This window comes from Phocoena sinus, chromosome 19 (genome assembly GCF_008692025.1).
Source record: "Phocoena sinus isolate mPhoSin1 chromosome 19, mPhoSin1.pri, whole genome shotgun sequence".
Classification (NCBI taxonomy): domain Eukaryota; kingdom Metazoa; phylum Chordata; class Mammalia; order Artiodactyla; family Phocoenidae; genus Phocoena; species Phocoena sinus.
In genome coordinates this window covers 54,943,791-54,956,887 of record NC_045781.1, presented here as the reverse complement: position 1 = coordinate 54,956,887, position 13,097 = coordinate 54,943,791, and the positions used below count along the sequence as shown (strand labels likewise).

Genomic DNA, 13,097 nt, shown 5'->3' with positions numbered 1-13,097 from the left:
CAGAAATTGGGTGGAGGCCCACGTCTCATTGATCTGGGCTCTGATTCTAGTTCCCTCAGCTACCAGCTGTGCAACTCTCAGCAACTCCCTTGACTTCCCTGAGTCTCAGTTTTCTCCTCTATAAAATGGGAATGATACCACACATGGAGCATTGCTGAGGCGGGGGTTCTTAAAGTCCAGCCTCAGGTCAAGATGGGTTTCAGAGGGGTTTTCCAGTCCCTGAAATCACATCTAGGTAGTACTTGTGGTCTGTGAGTGTGTGTGTAACGGTGGTGTGACCCCAGACAGCAAAGAACTGCCAATAGGACCTGAGATACTCAAGAAAACATATGTTGTTGGGGGGTGGGGTGCAGTGCAGTCAAGGGGCCAAGAGAGAAGACAGCAGAGCTAGGAGGTGGCCAGTGGATTGGGGACCAGTAGGTGGCTGGCAAGGTGAAGGGCCTGGTTACACACAGGGAGATTGGCAATAAGTAAATATACCAAAGATCCTGGCAGCTGGCACTCCCTGTTGGTGAAGGGACTTACAAATATATAAACAGCTGGCACCAACCCTGTGGTATTTATTGCATTGAACTCTATGATAAAATATACTAAAAATATGTATGCGTACACATATACACAGGTATAAAACTAAATATGGCTGTAACAGTGTACACGTACACACACAACTGCTGAGAAGGCCCAGAGGCCGTCATACCCCAAGAGCCTGAACACACATCATACCAGATCTTGATTTCTAAAGACCATTCTTCCAGTGAAAAGAGAGCCAAGACTCCTGGGAGAAATGGCTGATTCCAGGGCTGGGGCAGGCAAGGTACCAAACGAGTCTGGAATTTCTTGGGATGCCAGAGAGCAGGCAAGTGCTCAAAGAATGATGGAAAGATGTCCGGAGGATGCAAAAGTCACCACGAGAAAAGGCTTCTACCGGCCAAAGAATGATGGAAAGATGTCCGGAGGATGCAAAAGTCACCACGAGAAAAGGCTTCTACCGGCCAAATCTGGGCAATCTGGGCATCAAAATAAAAAAAATTGATGGTAACCAATTTTAGCCCACCTAATAGAATAGGAATTTGTGAGCTCATAACGTTAAGTCAATGAATACACAAAGAACGACGTGAAGAGGGGAAAGAGGCAGCTCTTCCTGATATCAGAACACAGGTAACAAACGAGGGAGGAAGGATGAAATTGGAAAATTTCTGTTTAGCAAACATTATAAAAGTAATGGAAGATGGCCAACAAATACATGAAAAAATGCTCAATACCACTAATTGTTAGAAAAATGCAAATCAAAACTACAATGAGGTATCACCTCACACCGGTCAGAATGGCCATTATCACAAAATCTACAAACAACAAATGCTGGAGAGGGTGTGGCGAAGAGGGAACCCTCCTGCACTGTTGGTGGGAATGTGAATTGATACAGCCACTATGGAGAACAGTATGGAGGTTCCTCAGAAAACTAAAAATAGATTTACCATATGATCCAGCAATCCCACTCCTGGGCATACATCCAGAGAAAACCATAATTCAAAAAGACACATGCACCCCAGTGTTCACTGCAGCACTATTTACAGTAGCCAGGACATGGAAACAACCTAAGTGTCCATCGTCAGATGAATCGATAAAGAAGATGTGGCACATGTATACAATGGAATATTACTCAGCCATAAAAAGGAACGAAGTTGGGTCATCTGTAGAGACGTGGATGGACATAGAGACTGTCATACAGAGTGAAGTAAGTCAGAAAGAGAAAAACAAATATCGTGTAATAATATATATATGTGGAATCTGAAAAAAATGGTATAGACGATCTTATTTACAAAGCAGAAAGAGACACAGAGTGAACAAACATATAGATACCAAGGGGGAAAGGGGGGTGGGATGAATTGGGAGATTGGGATTGACACACATACACTATTGATACTACGTATAAAATAGATAACTAATGAGAACCTACTGTATAGCACAGGAAACTCTACTCAATGCTCTGTGGTGACCTAAACGGGAAGGAAATCCAAAAAAGAGGGGATATATGTATAATTATAGCTGATTCGTTTTTGTTGTACAGTAGAAACTAACACAACATTGTAACGCAACTATACTCCAATAAAAATTTTAAAAATAAATAAATAAAAGTAATGGATTCAGGCAAGGATCACCAACAGAAAATGAGAAACAGGCTATTGACATAGCCTTAATGCGACTCGTCATAAAATACCAGTTGATTACAATGGGGAAACAGTAACTTTATAGAAGAGAAACCTGGCCAGTAGGAGTGGAGAATTCAAGCACAGAAATCAGGCAGACCCAGGTCCGAACTCCTGGGCAAGTTACTTCACTTTCCAAGGCTCAGATTCCTGCAGGGATTTTCGTATGGATTCAAAGTAATGCGGTGCATCCACGCATGTTCAGTGGAACATTGTTCTAAAAATTAAAGAAGGGAAACTAAATGCCCATCAGCTGGGGAGGGAGGTTAAATAAAAATGCCTACACGGGGGCTTCCCTGGTGGCACAGTGGTAGAGAGTCTGCCTGCCGATGCAGGGGACACGGGTTCGTGCCCCGGTCCGGGAGGATCCCACATGCCGTGGAGCGGCTGGGCCCGCGAGCCATGGCCGCTGAGCCTGCGCGTCCGGAGCCTGTGCTCCGCAACGGGACAGGCCACAACAGTGAGAGGCCCGCGTACCGCAAAAAAAACAAGAACAAAAACAAAAATGCCTACACGGCCACTAGAAAAGAATGTGCTGCTACTTACAATAGCCAAGACATGGAAACAACCTAAATGTCCATCGACAGATGAACGGATAAAGAAGATCTGGTACATATATACAATGGAATATTACTCAGCCATAAAAAGGAATGAAACTGGGTCATTTGTAGAGACATGGATGGACCTAGAGACTGTCATACAGAGTGAAGTAAGCCAGAAAGAGAAAAACAAATATCATATATTAACACATATATGTGGAATCTAGAAAAATGGTACAGATGAACTGGTTTGCAAGGCAGAAATAGAGACGCAGATGTAGAGAACAAATGTATGGACACCAAGGAGGGAAAGGTGGGGAGGGGGTGGTGGGATGAACTGGGAGATTGGGATTGACATGTATACACTAACATGTATAAAATAGATAACTAATAAAAAAAAGAATGAAATAATGTCATTTGCAGCAACATGGATCGACCTAGAGATTATCATACTAAGCGAAGTAAGTCACAGAGAAAGACAAATACCGTATGATGTCACTTATATGTGCAGTCTAAAATACGGCACGAATGAACCTATCTACGAAACAGAAAGACTCACAGACATAGAGAACAGACTTGTGGTTGCCAAGGGCAAGGGGAGGGAGAGACGGAGGGGTGGAGAAGGGATGGAGTGGGAGTTTGGGATTAGCAGAGGCAAACTATTACATAATAGGACGGATAAACAACAAGGTCCTACTGTAGAGCACAGGGAACTACATTCAATACGCTGTGATAAACCATAATGGAAAAGAATATGAAAAAGAATACATAAGTGTATAACTGAATCACTCTGCTGTACAGAAGAAATTAACACAACATTGTAAATCAGCTATACTTCAATCACATTTAAAAAAGAAAAGAAAAGAATGTGTTTGATTGGGATGTATTGCAGGGATGTGGGGAGAGTGGAGGAGCTGCTGACGGTGTGTGCAGTAGGACCCTATGTATGTAAGAAAAAAAAAAGACTTATGTTGTTGTATATAAATAATAGTAACTACTGTGATCAGGTGCTGCCCTGAGTACTCCATGAGTACTGAATCATTCCACTCCGTAACAGATCTCTGATGTGTGTACACCTGACCCCACTGGAGAGAAAACAGAGGCACTGGAAATATTAAGAAATTTGCTTAACATCTTCCGCTGGCTGCGGAACTGGACTTTGCAGCCAGGTATCTGGTGCTGCAGACTCCAGTGTTCCTAACCATAGCCTCTCTAGAATTGCATAGAAAGGGGGCCAGGACCACCCAAGCAAACGGTAATCTGATTACTGCAAACTGATTAGCTGGCAAACGGTACCTCCCTCCTCCCCTCACCAAGAAGAAAGTTAAAGCAAAGAAGTGGGGCAGTGAAGGAGGAATCTCAGTCTCTGCAAACTTCTACTGTGGTTTATGAAAAAACAAACAAACAAAAACTAAGACAAGTTTCGAAAGGGAAAAGGACAAAGAGGGAGGCAAATAAAGAAAAAAAAACATGCAGCGTTCCTGGTTCATAAAAGACAGTTGAAAAATAGCAGCTAACGTTAGCCTAATTCAGTGGTCAATGAAGGCGAAACTGTCACTCAAATTTCAATATGCTGGTACTTGGGGGAGGGAGGGGCAGAGAGAGGGGCAGCCCAGTGGGTTGATTTCTGAAACTGGAGAAGAGGTGCTGCTGAATGAGACCAGCGACCAGCAGGATCCCCCAGGCAGAGGTAACCTCCCAGATCAGAGGAGGGAGGCCATGTTCCAGGGCATGCATGACATGTGGCCCATGGAAACAATTAATATGAGAATATGTAGCTTAAGTGCAAATCTGTTCTCCAAGGCCCTGCCACCTCCTCCAGGAAGTCTCCCTGGATTGCAGCAGTAGCATCCCTACAGGTGACAGGCATACACAGGCTGTATCCAACTCCTTTCTTACATGAACTGCTTTCCTTCATGGGACTTATCTCATTTTGTAATTATATGCTCACTATATAATTACTTGATGACTTACCCACCAGACTACAAGCTCCACTCAGTAGACGGGTGTTTTACTCACTGAAGGGGTCTGGCCTCAGGAGGACAGATGTCACAGGGATGGCGAAGCAATGGTTCTCAAACTCACTGAACATCAGAACCACCCGAGGGCTGGTTACAACTCAAGATTCCTGGGCCCCAGACCACATGTGAGGAAGAGCTGATCTAAAGAAGCCACAAAAGTATGTGAGGGTCAGAAGGCTGTGCGGAGCCTGAAAAGGAGGAAACCAGATGGCGAGAACTTTCCGGCATCTCCGACTATGGACCTCACACAAAGATGCCCACCAGGCCGGCTCGGCAGATGTGCTCAGGAGGGCGTGTGCTGCGTGCAACGGCCTGCTGGCGCTGACCTGAAATTCTCAGTCATTTTTCACGACGGGACCCCACACTTTCGTTTTGCAAAGTATGTAGCCGGTCCTGCCCTCACCACTGAGCACCTCCCTGGGCACAGAGCCGAGCACTCGACCCGAGGCCAGAGAACGAACAAGACAGTGATGATTCCTAATAAAACCCGTCGTCACGTTTTGAACTAGGCATTGTGCAGCGTTTTAAACCGTTCTCTCATTTATTTTGTTTTGTTTTTAAAACTTTTTGGCCGTGCCTCGTGGCATGCGGGATCTCAACTCCCTGACTAGGGATGGAACCCGTGCCCCCTGCAGTGGAAGCGCAGAGTCTTAACCACTGGACCGCCAGGGAAGTCCCTCTCATTTATCCTTGTTTTGTTACTATGGTCATACTCGTGTGAGTATCTGCATACATCACCTAATCTAATCTTCACAAAGAGTCAGGGAACGGCACCCACGGGGAACCTCGAAGCCACTATGGGCACATCCCCGCTATGAGACAAAGACATTCTGATGTGGAGAGATGAAGTAAGTTTGCCCAAACTCATATAGTTGTAGTGATGGAACCTGGGCTCCACCTCTGGGCTTCTGGCCCCAGTCCCTGCCCTAAACCAAGACCTCCTGGTTAGGAGCAATCTTTTAGGCCAATATTCTTTCCCCCATACCCACAAGGTCCCCCAGATTCAGTGTTACTGGAGAGGTACAGACCGTAGGATCCTGAGACGTACACGGGGTGATCCTGAGATGTACACGGGGTGATCCTGTGTGTCAGCTGTAAATCTACCAGAGCCCGATCACAGTAGTCTGGTTTCAGTGGTTTGAAATATAAAGAATACTTATGGGTAGTGCCTGACTTTATTCTAGATGTTTCAAGTCTCTCTTACCCCGGGGACTCCAGAATCATGAACTTTGAGCACGTCTTCCTTGGCATGTACTTGAGTTTCAAGTTGGGTCAGACACGTGCTCTGCTGGGCTCTGCTCCCTGCCCATGGGAAGTTCACGGGCAAGACAAGCTGGAAGAACACAAGCCATTTCCAGGGATTTGGGGCACACTGGTGGGGTCGATCAACACAACCTTAAGAGTGTCTGCAACCTCCATAGAAGGTTACATATTTCCCCAGTTTGACCCACAGCTTTCCCCCCACCCCAAATACCCATCCAGATATTTTCTGCAAGGAACATAGTATATTACAGGCTGAATTGTGCTCCCCACAAATGCCTGTGCTGAAGTCCTAACCCCCAGCACCTCAGATTGTGACTGTATCTGGAGACAGGGTCTTTGAAGAGGTGGTTAAGTTAAAATGAGGTCATTAGGATGGGCTCGAATCCAATGTGACTGGTGGCCTTGTAGGAAGAGGAGATTAGGACACAGAGGAAAGACCAGGTGAGGACACGGGGAGAAGACGGCCGTCTGCACGCCTGCTACTCCCCACCCCTTAGGAGCTCGGGGATCTAGGATCCGTTATCCTTAACAGTAAGGCTCATGACATTGGACTGGGGCAGGGTTTCTAACAGGGCACCTTCAGACGTACTCTCAAGAGTCCACAAGTTTTCTGAGATCTTCCGAACTTTGAATACGTGTTTTAATAATTAGCCTACTACAATATATAATATAGACCTTCGGGTGGCCAGTTTATAATGAAGAGCTGTGATGTGACCCTAGTGCCACATGTGCATCTATGCCAACAATCAGGTGACACACTGAAGGGATGCAAGTTTCCCAGGGGCTCAGAGAGAAGAAATGGCAGGAGAACGGAGCCATCGCACAGCAGGCGGTGCTGACATCGGCACATCAGCTTTAAAACGTCTCACTTTTGGAGAGTGTCGTCTTGTTGCAATCGAGGCCGTACACGCACCCAGTCTCTGCACACAGCTACTTGCCACAGGTGATGTGCAGCAAGTACGGTCATCACACACAGCGAAGAAACATCCCTTCCACAATGGCTGGCACTCACCTTATCGTCAAGTGAGCCAGCCGGTTCTATGGTTATCAAATGAGAGCCTTTCAAACTGCCATTCACGGGCTGCCTGCTGGCAGCTGGGGTGAAGTATGATGCAGGTGGTCCAAATCTAGCAAACACATTCTTGATCAATTTAAATGCCGTTTTCTACATATGCATGGAATTAGACATTCCCAGTATGAGCTTTATCAAGATCAAAATTCAAGAGAGTCTAAATAAAGACTGGACCTCAGGACTACTAAACACGCTAACACAACGAGACAGCTGTGCAGCAGACTTTGTGCCAGGTGTGGTTCTGTCATTTAAGGAACTATTCCTTTCTACCACTGTGGTCGGCAGGCTCTAAGACGCCCCCGATCACCCTGCCTCCACCTAATGACATCCTCGTGTAATCCCCATCCCTTGAGAACCAGCTAGATCTAGACTCCTTCCAATGAACAGAACATGCCACAAACGAGGAGCTATCACTTCCAAAACTGGGTTATAAAAAGGATCACTCTTCCTTGGGGAAGCCAGCTGCTGAGCCATGAGGCAGCCGCGAGGCTGCCCCTTGGAGAGGCCCATGGAGCCAGGGCCAGAGACCCGCCAACAGTCACAAGAGGGAGCTTGGAAGGGGATTCTCTCCCCTTCCACCCAGAGAGCCTTCAGATGAGACCCCAGCTCTGGCGAGAGCTGGACGACCACCTCACGAGATACCTGGAGCATCCCCCAGATCTGCGACCCAAAGAAACTGGGAGAGAATCAACATTTGTTGTTTTCAGCTGCTGCATTTGGGACTGACCTGTCACACAGCAATCCATGATCATTCGACATCACTGGTTGACTTTTTGTTGTTGTTGTTTGTTTTGTTTTTTGCGGTACGCGGGCCTCTCACTGTTGTGGCCTCTCCCGTTGCAGAGCACAGGCTCCAGACGCGCAGTCTCAGCGGCCATGGCTCACGGGCCCAGCCGCTCCGCGGCACGTGGGATCCTCCCAGACCGGGGCAGGAACCCGTGTCCCCTGCATCGGCAGGCGGACTCTCAACCACTGCGCCACCAGGGAAGCCCAACTGGTTGACTTTTTTTTTTTTTTTTTTTTTTTTTTTGCGGTACGCGCGCCTCTCACTGTTGTGGCCTCTCCCGTTGCGGGGCTCAGGCTCCGGACGCACAGGCTCAGCGGCCATGGCTCACGGGCCCAGCCGCTCCGCGGCATGTGGGATCCTCCCAGACCAGGGCACGAACCCGCGTCCCCTGCATCGGCAGGCAGACTCTCAACCACTGCGCCACCAGGGAAGCCCCTGGTTGACTTTTAATGATACATCACCAGTCACATCAAAATGCACTTGCCACATGTGTACTTCATGATTTTATTATAAATATAGTTCGCTTTTATTGAGTTATAAGCACATGGCTATGTTTGTTGCAAATTTTAGGCTTCTACTTAGTTAAGTCACATTTTGATACAAATAATTTAAGACAACACTGGGGGCTTCCAATACATTTCTTCAAGATGACATATAATGGGCTTCCCTGGTGGCAGAGTGGTTAAGAATCCACCTGCCAAGGCAGGGGACACGGGTTCGAGCCCTGGTCCGGAAAGATCCCACATGCCGCGGAGCAACTAAGCCCGTGCGCCTATCTACTGAGCCTGCACTCGGGGGAGACCGCGAGCCACAGCTACTGAAGCCTGTGAGCCTAGAGCCCGGGGTCCACAGCAAGAGAAGCCACAGCAATGAGAAGCCCACGCACCGCAACGAAGAGTAGCCCCCGCTCGCCGCAGCTAGAGAAAGCCCGCGCGCAGCAACAAAGACCCAACACAGCCAAAAAGTAAAAATAAATAAATAAAACCAAAATAAAATTAAAAAAAAAAGATGACATATACTGCTAAATTTTGAGAGACACCAATGATGTGTGTGTGTGTGTGTGTGTGTGTGTGTGTAAACCTCAGAACTCCTCTTCCTGCAACCCAAGTGTGATCTCTTAAAAACGCAAATCTGACAGTGTCTGCTCTGTTTACTGCGTTCCTCATGTTCGGCACATCTTTGAATAAATGAATGACTTTCATGCCCCGACGTAAAACGTGTCGGTGATTCCCTGTTGCTCTATGGATGGAGCCCAAACTTTACAAGGCCCAAAGGCTCTGCGTGGTCCACCTCGGCAGCCTCAACCTCTCCCACTACCCCTTGCACCTCACTCCCTTCTGCCTAGAACTCTCCATCAACTCTGCCCTTCCCACTCACCCTAGTCTTTGCCATTCCTATGAGTCTTAAACATCCCTTCTCATTAAACAGTCAACTATGATCGGTAGTTTGGGACCCATCTCTGCCCACCAGACAGGGCGCCACGAGGGCCGGGAGTGTGTGCATCTTTTTCTCCACCCCATCCCTGGCGTGCAGCACCACCCTAACACGGGGTGGACGGTCCATGAATCCGGGCTGAATGGATAACCAAGACGCAGGTCTGCTGGAAGCCAGGCTTCACCCTGCAGAGCCCCAGGAAGGTGGATCAGTTCACAACAGGGCAGGTGGCACAGGATATGGAGCCGTGCCGGTCTCGGTTAAGAGAAGGGAGCCCTGAGGGTCAAAGATAACTTCCGGAGTTGGTACTGAGTCATCTGGGAAGCAGGTATTTCTGGTCCAACATTTTCCTTGTCCAAAGCTCAGATCAGCAGAGAGAGCGTTTTTCCAATAATGAAAGGGGATCTCCCACACGTTTTTCTTTTCATGACACTGGAAATGCAGCAAGAACGAACCGTCTGCGGAGCCATAAGAACTGTGCTGATTCAGCCTCAGAAGCTCCTAACTCTGGGTCCTCCCCCATCCCTGTCTCAACCACCTATCCCCTGCCCAGTCACTCTGCCATTGAAGACGGTTGGATCTTAAATTAAACTTCTCTTGGGGTCTCTGCTGTCAGCCTCCCCCATGAACTCTGTTTTGGATACAACTGTATCCTTACCACCTGGCCGACATGAGCGTCTCAGCAGCCTCATCTAACACACCGGTACAATAACACAACTCAACTAGGGGTGAAGAGACACAGCGTGTTCTCAGTAATAATTAGTAGTATAACTGAGGTGACTTGGCAAAGTGGCGGGGAGGTTCAGAGCCTGCCCAGGACACCCCCTACCACAAGTGCTCATGAAAGAGAGTTACGACTATTACGGAAATGACCACGGTAAGCAAACTTTGCTTCTTTTTCAAATGTTTCTGAGGACAAAAAAAAAAAGAGTTCAAATCGGAGGATGTAAACGTGAGAGCAAAGACTGTCAGCTGAGCTGGCAGGAAGCCGGTCACCTGGCCCGGCCGGTCTCCTCCCTCATCACACTCCCCATTTATCTTTATTTCCATTTCCTGGGTTTGATGAACTGCCTTTAAAGACAGGATACTTTGTTTCTCCGCCAGCCTTTGCGGCTGGCGGCCTGGGTCTCCCGTCTCGCCTCACGTCCACACCGCTAAGTCGTCACACACCCTTCGGGGTGCAGCTGAGAACATCCCGACCACAGCAGGTGGGCAAGCCCCTGCCGGCGCATACCTATAGGCGGGTTGAAGACCTGTCCCACTCTCGAGGGCCCCCTGGGGGCATGAAGCCCACTTCGGTGCAGAGATCAAATTCGCCCCAGCATCTCTATTCATGATACATCACCCCCATGCCTGGCACACCTGGATACTTGGCAAACCTGGACATCCCATAAAATCTGACAGTAAGCAACTACATCAGGAGTGTTTGAAAAATACCTAGCTTGATGCAAAAATCAAAAGATGGAAAGAAAATAGACAAAGTAACATAGAACAGGCAACCATGTGGGCAAACTAACTTCAGACTCCTTCAACAGAATGAGTTATGTGGCATATAGGGAGAGAAATGGATGTCGGCAAAACACTGGAACTCTGCATCCAATCCGTGGTTAACATACATGTCGCTTCAGAACAATAGGGATTATCTGAGAACTGCTAGTTACATGGCACCGTGGTCTACCACCCTAGCACCAGAATTCTCATGTTAGCATCCATTTATAAAATACTAGTTTTTTAAATGCACAAATACTAAGACCCATACAACCAAAATGTTTTGACTGCTGTCAAGTTTTTCCAGCTGACCTTTTTCATTAAAAAGTAAATTTAGGGCTTTCCTGGTGGCGCAGTGGTTGAGAGTCCGCCTGCCAATGCAGGGGACGCGGGTTCGTGCTCCGGTCCGGGAAGATCCCACATGCCGCAGAGCGGCTGGGCCCGTGAGACATGGCCGCTGAGCCTGCGCGTCCGGAGCCTGCGCGTCCGGAGCCTGTGCTCCGCAACGGGAGAGGCCGCAACAGTGAGAGGCCTGCGTACCGCAAAAAAACAAACAAAAACAAAAAACAAACAAAAAGACTCAGTAAACTTAACTTGAGGTTTCCCTTCAGCCGTGGAAAGGCCACGAGCACCTCCAGAGTTCCACATCAGGAAGTTTATTTTTGAATGACTGATTACATTTTAAAAAGTGCAGTGACCCAGAGATGCTTTTGCAGAAATTCCATGCTCTCTGCTCTTGTATCACGCACTGAGTTCTGCTTACAAGCTACGGAGAAAGTTGGGGGTCACCCGTTGACCCTGCTTCATCTCTGGGTCCTCCACATGGAAGGAAGGGCTTTTGGGGGCAGCTTTGTCAGTTTCTCTGCTGGTAAAAAGTCCCCTGGCCCTAGAATCCTGTTGGCTTATCCTAGAGGGTCCCCTGGAGGCTGCAAAGTCAACACACAAATCTGGGTGTTTTTTTTTAAAGTGTCTCTGGAGATGTGGGAAACAAAGGTGGTAGGCATGGCCACTCTTACCTTGATTTCCACCATTATTCCTACTATTCAAGCTAAAGCATTTGCACAACAGTTTTTGTTTTTTACGGCGCTCTAATCCCCCCGCCCCATTCAAGTCACTTTAAAAAATCCGGATAGCAACCTGGTGTGGAGACCGGGTAATTTAAATTTTCTGGAGTCAGAGAAACCAAAGTTAAGTTCCTAGCTGGGTCATTTGCTAGCCGCGTGTCCTTAAGGGACATATTTCCCCTGTCTCGGCCTCAGTTTCGAGTCCGCAAAATGGGCTGACAGGCGAGGGTTAAAAGGCGAGCGCCGGGCCCAGAACAGAAACGCGAGCTGGCGTTGCTATGAAGACACCTTCTTTCTAGAACCAGGGGGAGGCGGGCGAGCTGGAGGAACGCAGCCCGCAGCGCGCGGACGGGCTCTTGGAGTGGGACGGGGTGGGGGGTGGGGTGTCGAGTCTCACGCCCCGCGCCCGGACTCACCAAGGTTTCCAACTCGCCCCTCTCCAGCAGCTGGTACTGGTGGTCCCCGCCCGAGAAGGCGAGTTTCTTCAGAAACTTGGAGAAGCGTCCCTCGACCATGGTGAGCGGGCGGAGGCCCCTCGCCCAGCCTCCCGTCCCGCCGGCGGACGCCCCTGTCTGAGTCCCTCGGTCCCTGGCGTGGCCGGGGCTGGCTGCGCGCGCCCAAGCCTCCCGGGCCAGGCCCACGTTACCAGGTAGCCGTCCACCTGCCCGCCGCAGCTGAGGCCCCGCCCCCTAGGCGGAGCTACGCCCGCGGCGGCCCTCGCGCACCTGGCCCCGCCCCGTCCGGCGAGCCCGCCCAAGACTTTCTCGCCCTTAGGGGACGCGGCGGCCCGGGAAGGCCCGGGGGCTGCAGAGGCGCCTAGCTGTTTCCCAAACTTGCCAGATGATGAGATGCATCTGGAGCGGGGCGCGGGGGGGGGGGCGGAATGGGTTGGAGATGAGCGATAAACGCTTGTTTAAAATGTAGATTTCCACACCCCGCCCTACCCTGGGCCGGGAAGCTGGAGTTTAGCAAGCACCCAGGTGATTCTCATGGGGAGCCACGTGTGGTCAACTAAGGAGCGCGGTTAGCGGGAGCTGAGTCAGACTCCTACAGCCGCTGCGAGGCTCGGGACCAGCCACGTGGCCTCTCTGAGCCGCGGTTCCCAGTTTGTTACTGAAGGAGGAGAAAGCTAAGACCTCACCTCGGCCCTGGGAGTGAATCCCAGGAGCTGGAGAGTTTGAGGACCCCTTTGGGCGCCACCTGGTGCTGCTTGATCTCTGAG

At 49.2% G+C, this 13,097-nt stretch overlaps 1 protein-coding gene across 4 annotated transcripts in view; it reads right to left on the bottom strand.

The window, feature by feature from the left end:
* The window catches only part of ATP2C2 (ATPase secretory pathway Ca2+ transporting 2), a 77,432-nt gene extending 64,907 nt beyond the window's left edge, over nt 1–12,525 (bottom strand). For 2 of the 4 annotated variants that reach the window (XM_032612273.1, XM_032612272.1), the window contains exon 1: nt 12,292–12,509. In XM_032612273.1, coding sequence (XP_032468164.1) covers nt 12,292–12,390 — 99 coding nt within the window. In that variant the 5' untranslated portion in view covers nt 12,391–12,509. Of the gene's footprint in view, nt 1–12,291 lie in introns of all 4 variants that reach the window. The other 2 variants (XM_032612270.1, XM_032612271.1) reach the window with 2 other exon arrangements.
* Between the last annotated feature and the right edge of the window lie 572 nt (nt 12,526–13,097).